Source organism: Verruconis gallopava (genome assembly GCF_000836295.1).
Source record: "Verruconis gallopava strain CBS 43764 unplaced genomic scaffold supercont1.69, whole genome shotgun sequence".
Classification (NCBI taxonomy): domain Eukaryota; kingdom Fungi; phylum Ascomycota; class Dothideomycetes; order Venturiales; family Sympoventuriaceae; genus Verruconis; species Verruconis gallopava.
Window position 1 is genome coordinate 51,764 of NW_015622205.1, and position 16,219 is coordinate 67,982.

The following is a 16,219-nucleotide window of genomic DNA, read 5'->3' on the forward strand; positions in this document are numbered from 1 at the left end:
CGTAAAATCGTGATATTCAAACGACACGCCGTGGTCAGCTGGCACCGTTGAGCTAACCTAACCCCGACATTTTGTCGATATTTTTTTCACTGTGTCACTGATTTCCTGAGACCAAAACTGCACCGCTGCAATGCAACCGGTTACGCCGGCTGATCTCTCGCGGAGATAATGTTCTCGAACGCGCAGTGATTGGCCATTTGCCATCTTACAGTGCCGCGGTATCGGGCTGGTGGAGAACACTAGAAGAAGCTAAGGAAAGATAAGCATCTAGAAGAACCGCGTTCCTCCAATTGAGAACGTAATCTGTCATTTAGCCACCTGCCTATCTTGTAGTGTTCGAGCCGAGGCCACTAGCATTTAAAATAAAGAGGAAAATTTATAACCTACAAGGCGATGTTTGTCTTGGTGGGTTTGCCCCATCCGAATACAATCAACTCCTACCCGGAATAACCAGCTGGATCTGCGAAACATGGGTTGGGACTTGGAAAAACAAGATGGGCGGTCGGATGTCGTCCCCGCGGCAGACGAGAAGAAAATTACAATTGACGTTGATGTGTCCAACGGCAATTACAATGCCTCCAGCAAAGAGAATGGCGACATATTCGCAAGTCTCCGAAACTTTGAAGCGGCCATGGACAAGAAGCTGGGGGTCGAATCTGAAGCTATCGACAGGAAACTTCCTAACGATCGGCCTCCAGTGTCGTGGCACAGCCAACTCAACATGTCGTTGATATGGGCATCCGGCACCATGAACATCAGTTGCTTCGCTACCGGCTTTCTAGGCTGGGAGTTCGGATTGGATCTCAAGCAAAGCATCCTCATCACAATCTTTGCCTCAATACTTGGGGCTGCGGTTTCTGGCTTCTGCGCGACAATGGGTCCACCGACTGGCTTACGGCAGATTTCCATCGGCCGCTACAGCATGGGCTGGTATCCAAACAAGCTCATTGCCGCACTCAACACCATTCAACAGCTCGGATGGAGCGCCGTTGGCTGCATCACTGGAGGCCTTGCTCTAACTGCAGTCTCCAACGGCGGTGTTTCAATAGTCGTTGGCATCATCATCATTGCCGTTTGCAGCCTCGTGATCAGCTTTGTGGGGCTTCGTGCTATCTTGATCTACGAGAAGTACGCATGGCTGGTGTACTTCATCATCTTCATGATCATCTTTGGGATGACTGGAAAGTACGCAGATAACACCACCCCCTCGTCACTAACTGGTTTGGATTTCAGCGGTACAGTTCTCAGCCTCTTGGCCATTGTTTACGGATCTTCCGCAAGCTGGGCCACAATTGCATCGGATTATTACGTCCATTACGCAGTCGACGTTTCGCGCATCAGAGTGTTCCTCATGACGACTTTTGGAATTGCCATTCCGACTAGCATCGGCATGGTCGCAGGATGCGTCGTAAGTTCCGCACTCAATAATCGCCCAGATTGGGATGACGCATACAAAAATGGCCTGGGATACCTAATAAAGGCGATGCTTCACCCAAGTGGATTTGCGAAGTTTATTCTAGTCTTGCTTGTCTTAAGCGGGATCAACATGAATATTATGAACACATACTCCGCCGCTATCTCATGCCAGCAATTTTCACGACCATTCGCCAAAATTCCGCGCTTCATATGGACGATTCTCTGCTTCGGCGTCATCATAGCCCTTGCCCTTGCCGGTCGCAATCACTTGTTAACATATCTTCAGAACTTTCTTTCTCTGCTGGGATATTGGTGTACATCATATTTTGTGATTGTATTCACTGAGCACTACTTCTTCCGTAAGGGTAATTTTAACAACTATGACTTGGATGGCTGGAACGATCCAAGCCGACTTCCAATTGGACTCGGTGCTGGAGTGGCTTTTGGGCTTGGCATTGTTGCATGGGTGATGGGGATGGTTGAAACATGTAAGTGGAAGCTAGGTACGAGAATATTTGATGAGAATCGTGCTGAATTTAGCAGGGTATGTGGGTCCACTCGGAAAGCTGATTGGGGCTTATGGAGGAGACGTCGCCAACGAATTTTGCTTCGTGGTCACTTTGGTCACATTTATACCAGCACGTTATCTTGAAATCAAGTATATTGGTAGGTAACGGTCTAGAAATCGCAATAACGCTTGTTTGTAAGAATGTACAATATGGAGCAGTAGCATGAAGGTCGAACACGGCATACTTGATACTTTGCCTGTCTTGAGCGCCTTTTTTATATCTTGACCTTGTCCGTAGTATGCCGTCTCCGCCCTTCAGAGATCTTGCGCACAACTTCAGCAGATCACAGATCTAGCAAGAAGAAGTGATGTCTGATGTCTTGTAGATGCAAGCGGCGCTCGGTCCAGACGAGCCCTTGGTTGGTTCATTTCCGGGAGTGGTTCCCTTGTACTCCTGGCAGATTGTTTTCACGTTCTTGGCACAGGTAGCGGTGATGGTTGCCGTGTCTCCAAAATTGGAGTTGATTCCAGCGAGGACAGAGCCGCTCGAGGCAACCACGTTTTTGATAACGACATGCCGCTCCGCAGACTTCTTGCAGTTACCGCACGAGCGATATAGCTTGCCAAAGTTTTGAACATTGAAGCCATCAATGGTAACAGTGCCGGCTCCGTTGTGTTGAATAACTTTATCCTCAGCTCCAGTGGCACCACCTCCAATGATCTTAGCGTCTCCATCGCCTTTGAGTGAAAGTGCATCTGTGTTGGAGTTAGATCACCAGCTTCTGCTAAAACCCACTTTACTTGCCTTCGCAAACAGCCGCCCACCACACATTCTCAATAGTGCAGGAACCTTTGCAGTGAACACCTTCGATCTGATCGGCGCCGATGATGGCGTTTTTCAATGTAGCACCGTCTTCGAGAAGGAAGACTGCATCAGAATCGCCACCTTCAGCTTGGCCAGTGCAGGACACACCACGGCCGTATGTCTTGAGACCGCCATCAAAAACGCCTGAAACGGACTTTGGTGAGCTATAGGTAACGGAGCCCTTGCTGGCTGGGATAGGGAAAGCCCTTTTCACCACAGTTGCAGTTGCCGGTGACAAAAGAGCAACAAGCGTGCTAATTTGGGCGAACTTCATGATGATGATTGAAAACGAGTGGTTTTTCAGAGAGGGACGAGATACAAATTAACGAGAGAATGAATGAACAGAGGTGGTCTGGTAATGAGCAGTTTGAGCTTGTCGTTCTATCGGTATGCAGCGGATGCCCTTCTCGCTCTTATATACGCTGGCTATCGTCGAGCTTCGAACTCGAGAATGAATTCGAGTGGAGCCGAAATCTTGATGTTTGCAACCAAGGCTGAATAATAGCTTCTATAGGTAATATCAGCGGCACTATGTTTTGACCCAGGATAGATGAAACATGACCATAAGATCGATGGGGAGGCTAGGAGAGCTCCCAGCTCCATTCCTTCTCGGTTCGCTCTGGGGCAGAGCGGTTGTGCAAAAGGCCGTCTAGAAAATCCTCCTGCCATAGAATTTTCCCTTTGTGTATGGCAATACTGAATTCACGTTGTTATTCTACGTAATTCATACGTAGGACTAGGACTTTTCAGTTACACTGGCGTATGCGACGGCTTCGTAACCGAATGATGTTGCTTGTGACGGAGTAGTTCATTGCTTTTTCCGTCCTGTGGTTTGCCAAGTCCGCCGTCGCCAAGAACCAATTTCATGGCGGAAATATTGTGAGCTTGGCAGGATCACGACAAGAGAACTTTCTTACGATGTTCATACGCGCCCTCCACCGTTTTGGGCAATTTTGGTATAACGAGGGTGCTTCCTGTTCCACAACACAAAAGGAACGACATGGCGGATGCCGGCTTGTATGATGATATGATAAGGGTCGTACGATAACTCGGAGTGGGGCAAACAATTAACGACATATAGCTCATACTGTATATTGTAGGAACTAGACGTCGCGAATTCGGCCAAAAGGTCGCTGACAGCGTATGGAATCCTAAACGAAAGCTCATGCGATATCTGCCTACGGCATGCTATTTTCCTTTTGGCTCAGCAACAGCTGATGTTCGCGATTACCATTGACAGCTGATTACTTTGTTCTTCTGTCTTCCAAAGTCCTCACTTGGTCCAATCTGATTTTCACACAAATGTGTCAAGGCCGTTAAGTGAAAAACATGGAATCGTATTAGCGGATCCTGTTTACTGAGAGCGGTGTTTTGTCAAACTAAAAAATTCAGCTGGCGCAATTTCCCAAGTCAACAAGCCGCTTGTAAGTCTACTGAAAGACCACGAGGAGAAAATAAAACCGCTCAAAGTGGATCAAAGGGGATAATTAAGACTCGTAAGTTGCTATCACAGAGCAACGCTTTAGATATTGTATTCCAAAAGAGACTGACGGTTTGTGTTTGCTGAGTACTTTCAAGTTAATGGTTGAGTTCTAACCCGCATGCCAATCCGAAATGAGCGAGATAATATCTTGATGACAATAAAAGCCACATTTTATCTGGCTTATTGTTATCTATCACGCTGCTCCTCAGTTACAATGACCAGATTTGTAGATTTGAACTTTCTTGGAGGTACACCTTGTTTCCAGAGTTGATCGATCTCAACGTAAGTGCGATCTTTCGTCTCCGGCACCATAAAATAAATAAAAATCGTGGCAAAGACCAGCACGCTACCAAAGATAAACGCAATCTTGCCGCCGAGATTTCCTTGGTCTGGGTTGATAGCATAGGGAAGGGAAAATGACCAAATGCAGGATGATAATCCGTTCATCATCGTTGACAGAGATTGCGTGGGCATTCGGAGGCGGGACGTCGGAGTCTCGGAACTAATGGTCCAAGCGACACTGCCAACAGTTCCTTGATAAACTACCTCCAAGTTAGCATGGTGATGCAAAGTTTGTGAAAAAGAACATATTTACCAAATCCCCAGACAGCCATAAATGCCACTTGCCCCCAAATTGCGCCATTGGTTTTGATACATGCAAGAATTCCAATGAGGTAGAGGGTGATACATAGAATGATAGTTCCCCAAAGAGCAGTGTTGCGTCGTCCAAAGTACTCCACCCAGAACCAGCCAGCCATGTTGCCAATGACCATGAGCCCAGTTATGCCAACGCTGGTGTCAAAGCTACGCTCTGCACTCATACCACCTAGCTGCATGAAATCTGACAATTGGTCAGCTCGAAGATATCAGCGACAACGAAAAAGAAACATACAGCTCATGTATCCAATGACCCAAGAATTGCCACATGCATTCTGAACAAAGAACATGGATGTTGCAACAAGAGTGCGTTTGATGTTCCTGCGGTTGAAGCACTCGATCATCGAGCCCTGACCTTCGTTGTCTTTGTTTATTCGTGCCAAAGCGTCATGGATCTCAGCCATCTTCCCATCCACATCGTAACCAGGCTTATGCAGCTTCTCAATGTTGCGGCGCGCTTTTTCATGCCTTCCGTGTTGAACTAGCCAGTACGGGGATCTGTGAGAAATAAGTATGACGTGGAAATTTGTCCAAGAGCACGGAAATTACTCAGGATAGAACGGGAGTAGAAGCAGACCAACAGCCGCAAATCCCCATTGAGTTGCGAAGAGAACTTTGTACTGGCGTTCGTCAGGATAGAAGCTTGCCTGTCTCATGACTCCATAGCCAATAAGCTGTCCAAGCACGGTGGCGAAGTTCATACCCGCTGTTATGGCGCCTCGGATGACAAGGGGTGCCATTTCTGAAGCGTACGAAGGAGCAACCGAGGTGAAAATACCAAGAGGAACTCCGGTCAAAATCTTGCCTCCGAAGAACTGTGCGTCATTGCTAGCATAATATTGCAAACATACGCCAGCAATGCTTATACAGTACGCAATCCCAAGAGTGATTTGGCGGCCAAGGTAGGCTACTCCGACAGAGGAACATAGTCCGCCAAACACAAGACCGAAAAGCGTGGCTGCTAGGAAACCAAGCTGCCAATTTGCATCGACGACGTATCCGCCATCGAATGGCTTGCCAAAGTGGACTCTGAATTGCTCGATTGAGACGACGACGCCTCCGGCCAGGGCATCAAATCCGAACAGAATACAGACAAAGAACATGTAGATGCACCACATGATACACTTCCATTCTTGTTTGAAAGCCTCCAGCCGGGTTAGCGAATGCTGATACTTCTCAAAGTTCTTGAGCTGCTCGGACCCCACAATGACTGCATGGGAACTCTGGCTCGGCTTTTCTGCAGTCACATCAATCTGTGTTGTCTCATGGTCCTTTGTATCGCACATTATGGCAAGGCTGTATGTAACGAATATTAAAAGAGGGGATTGAAAAACATAAAGGATAAAGTTCAATTGAATCCAGGTTAGCAAGTCGTCCGACCGAACAATATGTTTCACTGTGACGAAGGATCGGCCGAAGCTGTGCTTTAATAGTTCTCAATGCGCATCCATGGTTCCCCAGACTCCGCCTCATCGCCTATCCACAACCGACCTCACGTCGCCCGACATTAGTGCGGAGAGGAGAAGAAAAGTTTGGGTCGAGAGATTCTCCGAGTAGATTCTCCGCTTGGCCCGTGCTTTGGCACCGCATGTTGAGCCAATCAGATGCTTGCATGATGCTCGTCTGCATCAACTGGCGAGACCACGACTCTGTATACTCTTACCACCAGCATGTAATCGTTCCTACATCTTCCAAGCTCTCCACAAAACTGGCAATAGTCCCGAGCTCTAGCTTGAATCTCATTTCGGATATGCGGCAGAAGTGCTGTCATTGCATGATAGTCGCATGACCGTTAAGATGCACACGACGCAGAATCATCGGAGGATCTTTTTGGACCCTGGCTCCACAGCGTACTGGATCTGTTTTTTATTTTAGGAGCTCTCTATGTCGGTTCAGATTCCATTATTTCTATGTCCTTATTGCGTGGAGGTCATTGGATGAGTTCTTCCATCTGATTTTTTTAGTGCTGTTTACTCTAACGCACTTCTCAGCAACTGAGGGTGACAATTGGAATCTGTCTATATAGTCTGTCCATCACAACTGTACAATATCATCGGCTCAGTCATGACTGTTGACAGTCTGAGGCGAGCCCTCAACTCTTCTGACGAAGATATTGTCAAGCTTTGTGGACTGCTCACTATCGACGAGAAGCTCTCGCTACTAGCGGCAAAAAACATATGGGAGACACAAGAAATTTCACGCTTGGGTATCCCGTCGCTCAAAGTATTTGGGACTTGGAGACTTGCTATGAGCACTATTCTTACAAACGCATAGGTGACCGACGGTCCAAACGGAGCACGAGGCGGGGAGTTTTGGGATGGCACCACTGCAGCCTGTTTTCCAGCTTGTGTCTCCATTGCGGCGTCGTTCGACACGGAGCTGAGCGAACTGATCGGCCAGGCTCTTGGGCAGGAAGCACAGACAAAGGGAGCCTATGTTCTGCTTGGGCCGACAGTCTGTTGCCATCGATCTCCGCTGGGCGGACGCAACTTTGAAGCATTCTCCGAGGACCCATTCTTATCCGGCTCACTTGCAGTGGCATATGTCAAGGGATTACAATCGCAGAGAGTTGCTGCGACAGTCAAGCATTTTCTGGGAAACGAACAAGATACTCGACGTTTTGTATTGAATGAGATCATTTCCCAGAGAGCGTTGCGAGAAATTTATCTGCGACCCTTCGAAAAAGTTGTTAAGGAGTCTTCGCCCTGGGCATTTATGACGAGCTACCCAAAGATCAACGGATATCACGTTGATGCCACCCCTACGTTCATTCGGGATATTCTTAGAGGACAGTGGCACTATGATGGTCTCACAATGTCCGATTGGGGAGCTACATCATGCATAACCAGTATCAAGAACGGGTCTGTCGTTGCAGTCAGTATATTAAAATCATCATGCTGATTTAAATTTTAGGCTCGACCTCGAGATGCCTGGACCCCCAAGGATACGAACTCCAATGGCAATCAAAACAGCACTGGCAAGTAAATCAATCAGTGCATCCGACGTTGATTCTTGTGTCATGAACATTCTAAAATTGTTAAAACGGGTCGGAAAATTCTCGGATCGTAAGACTACTCAAGCAGAGGTGGCCTTGGATAGGCCAGAACATCGGGCGTTAATTCGAAAGGCCGGCGCCGACGGCTCCGTCTTATTAAAAAATAGGGACGGAATTCTGCCACTTAGCCAATCGTCAATAAAGAAGATTGCGTTACTTGGCCCACTTGCCGACTATGCGGCTGCTCATGGCGGTGGAAGTGCTTCGCTGAATTGCCACTACAAGGTCACCCCTCTCGAGGCTTTTAGGAAAAGACTTGGCAATGAGGTTGAGATTACTCATGGAAAAGGTTTGTTATTCCGATTCTTTAGTTTTAACTCTATCCTTACGCATGTTTTAGGGGCCCATATCTTTCGTGTACTACCGGATTTGGAGGAAGGAACAACTAATAGCAATGGGAAGCCGGGGTTCTGTGCTGAATTCTTCATGACATCAGATCTCTCGGGAAGTCCATTTCGAGTTGAGGAGTATCCGCGTGGCAGTTTCTTCACCTTGATGAATACGGAAGTCAAAGGCTCACAGGGTGTTCGTTTTACGTCCACATACCAGCCTCCTATTTCTGGGCTGCACTATCTGAGCTTCTCCGGCCTAGGACCGTCAAAAATTTTCATCAACAACGAACTAATCCACGAACAACTAGAAGACACAAAGGACTCAATGGCATTCCTTCTTGGCGTTCAAGATGAATTCAACTTCCGGTACAACTTTGATTCATCCCGGGAATATCTCATCCGTATCGAAACGTCACGTCAACTGGAGGACAAGTCCGAATTGTACTTGCTGGACGGTCAGATTGCCGTTCATTTGGGCCTCGTTACACAGCAGGAACGAGATGCCGATCTGCAAGCCGAAGCAGTCAAGTTGGCCAGAGAAGCTGACTATGCGATAATATTCGTAGGAAACACTGTACAGTGGGAGACAGAAGGACAAGATCTTGCGTCGATGAAGCTCCCTGCAGAAGGTAGTCAAGACAACTTGATTGCAGCCGTGGCAGCAGTCAATGCAAAAACCATCGTCGTGAACACAACCGGCGTACCTATTGAAACACCTTGGATTGACAGTATCGCTGCCCTAATTCAAGCATGGTATGCGGGGCAAGAAACAGGCAACGCCATACTTGATTTGTTGCTTGGGGATGTCAATCCCTCGGGAAAACTTCCAGTATCCTGGCCAAAAATGTACGACCATTGCGCTTGCTACGGTAATTTTGGACTTGACGCGTACGATTCTCTAGAGGTGGAATATGTAGAAGACATCTTCGTGGGCTATCGACACTTCGACCGCATGTACGGAACAGAGAAGGAAGTCCGATTTCCGTTCGGTTTCGGATTGAGTTACTCCCAATTTGAAATCATTGATGCAGCGTGTCACGGCTCGATTTCTCCCGATACCGCGGTTAGCGTTTCATTTACAGTCAGAAATATTAGTTCGCGAGCTGGAGCAGAGACTGTGCAGGTGTATCTCGCACCGCCGAAAAGCAGTACAGCAGGGAGGCCACCAAAATGCCTTGTTGGTTTCAAAAAGGTTTATCTAGATCCCGGTCAGTCTCGAAGGGCTGAAATCAGTTTTATCAAAGATGATGCCGCCTACTGGAACGAGGATGTTCAGAAATGGCAGGTTGAATCGGGAGAGCACTATATTATCGTGGCCTCTAGTTCAGCCACAAAAGATGTTAAAGCAACGATACCGTTAACGGTGCAAGGCTTTATTTTTGATCCATAGAAACACAGGCTACTTAGCCATGGCAAAGTATTCGAAGAAGGTGAATTTTAAAACCCATTGTAACATATCAAGCATGGGCAACATTCAGTTCAATGAGGTGCATAACAATAGAATATCATTTTCGAGGAGATTTACCTACAACATGACAATAATAGCAGTACATCAATTCAAAATGACCTCAAGTTGATTGCCATTAGCCACTTACATAAGAAGATATCTGTTCACCGTCCTGTAACACTTCCTGTGCCTTCACCGCGCCTGGCGCCAAAGTCCAAATTGCTAAGGATCTCGACGAACTTAGTGATATACTCTCTGGTTGAATCCGCTTCATTTTCTATCAAATCTTCATCATCAAGTAGCGTTGATGCAATCTCGCGGACTTTTATTATCATACTTGCGCCGTTGGCCTCAAGAGTCCATGGTGTGCAGGATTCAAGAACTTGTAGCAGTTCTTGTGCAATGGATTCGCGAAAACGCCATATCTTTGTGCGTACACGACTAGCCTCGTCAGATACATCGGCTTGCAACGATTGATTCGCGGAGCTATTGGTACTAGCGAACGTCTCAAGAATAGTAGATTGCAGGTACAGACTCGTTATATGAATATTCGCGCGCATGATTTCAAATTGGTCTGGAATGTCGGAAAAAGTTTGTGAAACATTTTCTTTGTGACTAGGGAGTTTTAACTCATCGGGCAACGAATTCAGGATTTCTGATAGTCTCTGGAAGACCTGGAAAATGGCCGCAAGCCCTTTGCTAGGGCTGTGTGCGACCTGGCCCGAATCGGGTGACGACGGAAATAGCTGTCTATCGAATGGTCCCGATGCCATAGAGTATGCTTGATTTATGGAGCCTGGCACACCAAAGGAGAATAAGTCTGCACAGCAGCGGAACACTTTGATAAGTGCAACGAAGCCGACAATAGGGGGCAAAGCTGAGAGACGTAATCGTCGGCTTTGCTCGTCTGCAAGTTCGTCATGATCGGTCAGTTCATCGTCATGAAGCGCACGAGGAATGATGAAGTCCCAATCTGTCGATCGAGGCAGATAGCTTAGGCCAGTGTGGGGCACGATAGAGGAGATCCTGTCATGGCTGTTTTTCGTCAGCAAACTCAGATCTTAAAAAATGGATATCCATTTCATACATCTGAAATATGTAGCCACACCAAAAGGCCCTTTTCCGCAGCTCACTCTCAACAAGTGAAACCGCCTCGTATCCTGATCTCTCTCCTAAGTGCATGACTCGGGTGAGCAACATTGCCTCACACGCATAAGCCCATCCTTGGTTGGCGTCACCTGTATAATGGGACGCCATGGAAAGCATTAAAGAAGTTGTCAGATGTTCAAGGCTGGGCTTGTTCGTGTAGCATGGTTCCTCAATGATCCTGCTGATTTGAACAAGACGAACAGCATGCGACACCATGTTCGCAGTAGAAGTATATGCGCTAGATCGGGCATACTCGTTGAATTTGCGGGGCAAAGACGCTATCGTGACGGCTGCGATGGCTAGGCATTGTCGAAATACTGGCTGAGGCATGAAATGTTCATGTTCGGCAACTTGCGCTTGAAAGCTTGGTGGATGAACCAAGGGTACCACAGGATAGACGAGGGTTAGAAAGTCGTTGAAGATGGTCTCAAAAACCTCAGCTGAGCAGAACTGACTTAGTGTGAATCGTTGAGATGCCGCAAGGCTCGCGAAGATAGATGGCGACGCTGTACGAGTATGCTTCGCCGTTCCAACGTATCGACTCAGCGGTCCTCTCGGCTTCCGTGCGCTGATGAAAGTACAGGGGATATCGGCTCGTTCGCATCGAGAGCATCTTATAAATGTATCGGGAAAGAAGCATTGTACCTTGCGCTCTCTGCACATGTCACATGCTGCGCGTGAGATTCGTTTCCCCTTGCGCGAATTGGCTGGTGTCGCCATTATTCTCAAAGACCGCTCTAAAAAAGCACTCAAATTGTTGGAAAGTATCACATTTTTGGGAATTTCAGACTCATCGATTTTGGTCCTATCGTGACATAATGATGATCGTCCTTTACATCCAGTTAAAAGTCACTTGTGCTAGGGAGGCAGCCCGATTGCAGAAAATCTGCCTAATTCAAGGGTGATCATGTGACTTTGCGAATAATAACTCATTGGTCATGAGCGTTTACTACCTTTGTAGACTCTTGACTTTATACTTATTGATCCAGAAGATACGCTTAGGTCAAGCTCAATATTTACGGCTCTTTCATTCAAGGGATTGAGCTCACAACTTCGGTAAGGTAAAGCATGGGTAGGATGCACGTGACCTACATTGTATTTAGGCTAACGTAGCTTAATGGACCGCATCGATATCAAGTATATGAATAAGATCGCCGAGGATGAGCTTACGGATCAGCTCATTTTGTCATTCTTAGTTGAAGCGCTATGTGATGACACATGTAATGTATTTCTCAAAACGTGGCATAGCTCCCTTTACCATAAATATATTTCTTAGATAAATTATATCTACCTTAACAGAGAGGAATTTGTCGATATTTGACAGGAAGGATTTGCCTGCTTGAGTGAAAAATCTTAAATCACCTTCTAAGAGTATACTTAGAGAGTATTCTTTCAAATTATATCGGTTTCACGTTGTCGCAGAAGATCTCACAAGTATAGAAGTGCTGAATCTGATTTTGCAGGAGGGTTGGATGTTCGCACCAAGTTATTTCACTGCACATGCCAAAGCTGTTCCTGAGCGCGCAAAAGCGGAGAGGGATGTGAAGGCAGCATCGAATTTCGAGACTCCCAATAGGTTGGTAGTCCAACGAGCAATGCACTTAGTCCCAGACAGCGGGAATTTCCGAATTTACTCCCTTTCTGCATTTTGTGCTTCCGTTTCTATCCCAGATTGAGAGAGTGGCGCAATCCGGGACCATGGACGGGATGTCGCAGAATGACAACCTCGCCTTGGCGTGCGAAACTGCTACTTATTTTGTTGAAGTTCTTCCTGTTTGACGAACCTTGCCTTGCCGTGCGTAAACTGCTACTTATTTGTGTTGAATTTCTTCTTGTTAGTTGACCTTACAGACGCAAAGAATCTTACCTAGAGCAAAGTATAGAAATCGAACCATCTCAAGTCTTCTTTTTCGATAAAAATGAGGTTCATCGCTCTTCTCCATTTGAATTTTTGTGATGCACGGAAATGACTCAACCGTGCTCTCCTCTCCTTTGTGAGTCAGATGATGTTTGCCATATCGTTCAAGGGTAGCTGCGCTTCTGGAGAAACTGAAGAATGGCTAATCACAGGGTAGGAAAACCGGATCTTAATCTGCACCGAAAGTTCTCTCCACAGCTCGACGGTCGACCAAAGTTTGAATACAGGTAATTATTGCTCGAAATCTACTGCTATAGAAAGGCACTTGCCATAGCGGGACAAATTTTAAGGCTCCATTAGACTGTCCGTGCTGTAATTTACTATGATTAAGACACTTTAAAGAAACGAGGGTATGATAATATATACTTACAGAAACATATTCTATCACGTTTTTGAATCATTGCGGAGAATTAGGCTTTCGGATCCAAAATCAAAAATATAACTGTTAACAGATTCCTGTCCAAAAGTGCGAAACCAGCAAATGCGGTACTTTCCAGTCTCCTTATCGGTGTGGACATTGAAAAAGCCGCCCACGCCACGACACTGAGGGCTTTATGCATAACACTGAAAGAAATTCAAGACTCCAAATCTTGCAGGGTCATGACTGTGAAGTTGTCGAACGCATTTGCAAACTTCAAAACTAACTACCAGTGATCTACAGCGGGAGGTTCCTAGTGTACCGACCAATCCCTTGCAAAGTAACTAGCTTTTCCTGTTTGAAGCAAATGGTGTGGTGTACCCCGCAACGGCTGAGCCAGCCATCAAATTGAATGACTGCACTTGACAGGCTGCACTAAGGATGTGCCGTGCTTTAGTGTTTTTCGCGGAAATGGATGCAACATCCGCGAATTAAAAGTTTGCTCGGGAATGATCGTTGAGTCAAAGTTAGGCGATTCATCCCGACGCCGATTGGTCAGCTACCCATGGCAGAGAGGTCACAATTGCCTGAAGATTCAGGGTAGAATTGAAGATCAACTCCAGTCTCCCCTTCCTGCTGCATTCAGTGTGTGGCTCCAAGCCCCCCCCTACTAGCTTTTGAAAGTGTCGGAATGCGCTCTGTGCCTACAGCATTACGTGTTCCAGGGGCTTCAAGAATATTGGTTCAAATTCGAGTTTCAGATATCATTTAAGCGGAGACACCCGATTTAAAGAGGATTGAAGAATCTGCTCTGCCTATAAGTTGTCAATCTAGCCGTGTCATCAATGAGCCTCGCTCAGTCAATTCGTTAGATTATAATGACTTTTCACAATGTCCCTAACATTTTACACGCGTTTTGTGAAGAGAGAACCTGAAAATCTCCAACACTGGGTTGTGGAGGTGGTGGCCTCTATGACCACATTAGCTGTTGTTAGTGTCGGTTTGAGATTGCTAAGCCGATATCTTAAAAGATCTCACCTATGGTGGGATGATTGGATGGTTTTATTCTCCATGGTACTTTTCGTGGCCGCTCATTAAATCTTGAACTGTTAGGATCTAACATCCGAGCTACAGGGCTGGAATCTTGTCGTTGTCGGCTTCATCTTCGCAATGTATTCATCCGGTATGGGTATACACGCTGACCAAGTCCCGATGACCTCCATTGTGATGATGGCGAAGTGGCTACTTGTTGCAGAACTTCTGTACGCATGGAACTTATGCTGGACGAAAATCGCAGTCCTCTTGATGTACTACCGTATCTTCCGATTCCCATTCTTCAAGAGAATGGCTTATGTCATTGGATCTTTTGTTGTGATCTGGGGGATAACTATCACCTTTGTGTTCATATTTATTTGCACTCCAGTCCAAAAGATATGGTATCCTGAAATACCCGGCCATTGCGTTTACCAAGTTGGCACTTGGATTGCCAATGCAACATCCACAATTATTAGTGATGTAGCTATTCTGGTGCTTCCTATACGGGAAGTTTGGAAGCTACAGTTGAGGAAATTTGAGAAGATTGCTGTCAGTATAACGTTTAGCTTAGGCTTCTTGTAAGTTTGAATTCCCTAACACATGCGATAATCATGAGACATAGCTGTAAACTAATTTCTAGCCAACAGTGTTGTCTTCGCCTCAGCCTACCGGTTTTCTGTTCTATTTACCTATACTCCGTCAGATCCGACTTACACCCTCGCGCGAACTGTCGGCTGGACTTCGATCGAGATGTCTGCTGGGATTGTCTCCGCCTGCCTACCGGTATTACGTCCAGTGCTCCAAGCCCTTACCCACTCTATGGGTGTATATGGCTTGTTCTCACACAGTGACTCTCGAGATGTAACAGCAAAGTCTCGGTCTGAATCAACAAGGCAAATGTCCAGTCAAGCGAGGGGAGCTGCCGACCTAGAGCTTGACGAACAATCATTTGAGAGCAGAGATGCGCTTGGAGCCTGGAGAAATGGAAACGAAATTGATTGTGAGAGGTTAGTGGATTACGGAAACTTAAAATTAAGGCCTGAGCATGGTTTTGTTTACTGTGTTGGGAGCGCACATGAGAATAATCCGTCACAGAGAGATAAAAACAGGCCGATCTATAGCATTACTGTGGAAAAGGACTTTAAGCATTACACGTCTCAAAAATAGGCTGAATCGACCTAATAAAGTGGATTTATACTTTCAAGTCTTTTTTGCTATAAGGCAGATGTAAGGATAGCGATGAATGATTTGGTTTAATTAGGCATTTACCTATTCTAAGAGACTTCTTCGGGATGCGACGCGTTCCGCCGTTTTGGCCACGCCACCATGTGTTACCATGTTAGGAATACTTTCCCAGTACCGACTAACTTGACTTGACTTGACTTGACTTGACTTGAATTCCTACTCGGTTTTGGCCGCTCTTAGTCAGCAGCTATGCCCGGTTAGGCAGACTTCGCCAGACAGCTAATATGTGATAGACTAGTATTATATAATTCTATATACCCCACTTCACTTTGCTTAGTGTAAATAAAACTAGTGTTACGGCGTACCTGTCGGTACGGTCAGGGTAACATGGGTCATTGCCAAGCAGTGCCAAGTGGCAGTCTCAGTCTTGGTATGTGAGACTTTCTGCACCAGTCTCAGTCTTAGTAGATAAGACTATATATATAAGTCTTATTAGGAGTGGTTAAGACTTGGTTATAAGGGACTAAAAATAGGTCTATATAAGGAAGGTTATATTTAAGTCTATACTTACTGTAATTCAACTATCTAATTTACCTAATAATTAATTTAAATATTTTTGTTACGAAGTAACACGTGATTTGTCATGTGAGTGATCATTTTGATCATTTTTGAGAAAATGATCAAAATGAGCGCATTAACCAATGACTGACGACTAGGGTATCGATGATTGGTCAGAGCGATCATTCTGATCATTTTGCCAAGAATGATCAGAATGAGCAAGGCAATAAGGATATCAGGAAAACGGTCTATA

At 46.0% G+C, this 16,219-nt stretch overlaps 6 protein-coding genes across 7 annotated transcripts; 3 read left to right on the forward strand and 3 right to left on the reverse strand.

The window, feature by feature from the left end:
- Positions 1-320: 320 nt before the first annotated feature.
- PV09_09452 (uncharacterized protein) lies at positions 321-2,175 on the forward strand. Its single transcript, XM_016363511.1, has 2 exons — positions 321-1,904; positions 1,960-2,175. Exons 1-2 carry the CDS (start codon positions 470-472, stop codon positions 2,088-2,090), a joined length of 1,566 nt encoding a protein of 521 aa, XP_016208671.1. The 5' UTR covers positions 321-469; the 3' UTR covers positions 2,091-2,175.
- On the reverse strand, positions 2,084-3,814 carry PV09_09453. Of its 2 annotated transcripts, XM_016363513.1 has the most exons (3): positions 3,544-3,814; positions 2,730-3,485; positions 2,084-2,680 (listed from the first exon to the last, which is right to left on the reverse strand). In XM_016363513.1, exons 2-3 carry the CDS (start codon positions 3,061-3,063, stop codon positions 2,277-2,279), a joined length of 738 nt encoding a protein of 245 aa, XP_016208673.1. In that variant the 5' UTR covers positions 3,064-3,485; positions 3,544-3,814; the 3' UTR covers positions 2,084-2,276. The 2 variants fall into 2 exon arrangements, with proteins under 2 accessions (XP_016208673.1, XP_016208672.1); XM_016363512.1 differs by having other exon boundaries at positions 2,730-3,814.
- A 451-nt stretch (positions 3,815-4,265) lies between these two features.
- On the reverse strand, positions 4,266-6,404 carry PV09_09454 (uncharacterized protein). The gene is made up of 4 exons (XM_016363514.1): positions 5,479-6,404; positions 5,165-5,427; positions 4,868-5,113; positions 4,266-4,814 (listed from the first exon to the last, which is right to left on the reverse strand). Exons 1-4 carry the CDS (start codon positions 6,213-6,215, stop codon positions 4,459-4,461), a joined length of 1,602 nt encoding a protein of 533 aa, XP_016208674.1. The 5' UTR covers positions 6,216-6,404; the 3' UTR covers positions 4,266-4,458.
- Positions 6,405-6,600: 196 nt separating this feature from the next.
- On the forward strand, positions 6,601-9,889 carry PV09_09455 (uncharacterized protein). Its single transcript, XM_016363515.1, has 4 exons — positions 6,601-7,152; positions 7,204-7,790; positions 7,843-8,273; positions 8,325-9,889. Exons 1-4 carry the CDS (start codon positions 6,994-6,996, stop codon positions 9,704-9,706), a joined length of 2,559 nt encoding a protein of 852 aa, XP_016208675.1. The 5' UTR covers positions 6,601-6,993; the 3' UTR covers positions 9,707-9,889.
- Positions 9,832-11,746, reverse strand: PV09_09456 (uncharacterized protein). Its single transcript, XM_016363516.1, has 2 exons — positions 10,851-11,746; positions 9,832-10,798 (listed from the first exon to the last, which is right to left on the reverse strand). Exons 1-2 carry the CDS (start codon positions 11,630-11,632, stop codon positions 9,928-9,930), a joined length of 1,653 nt encoding a protein of 550 aa, XP_016208676.1. The 5' UTR covers positions 11,633-11,746; the 3' UTR covers positions 9,832-9,927.
- A 2,117-nt stretch (positions 11,747-13,863) lies between these two features.
- On the forward strand, positions 13,864-15,516 carry PV09_09457 (uncharacterized protein). Its single transcript, XM_016363517.1, has 3 exons — positions 13,864-14,262; positions 14,323-14,801; positions 14,871-15,516. The coding sequence occupies exons 1-3, from the start codon at positions 14,080-14,082 to the stop codon at positions 15,388-15,390; spliced, it is 1,182 nt and encodes a 393-aa protein (XP_016208677.1). The 5' UTR covers positions 13,864-14,079; the 3' UTR covers positions 15,391-15,516.
- The last annotated feature ends 703 nt before the right edge of the window (positions 15,517-16,219 follow it).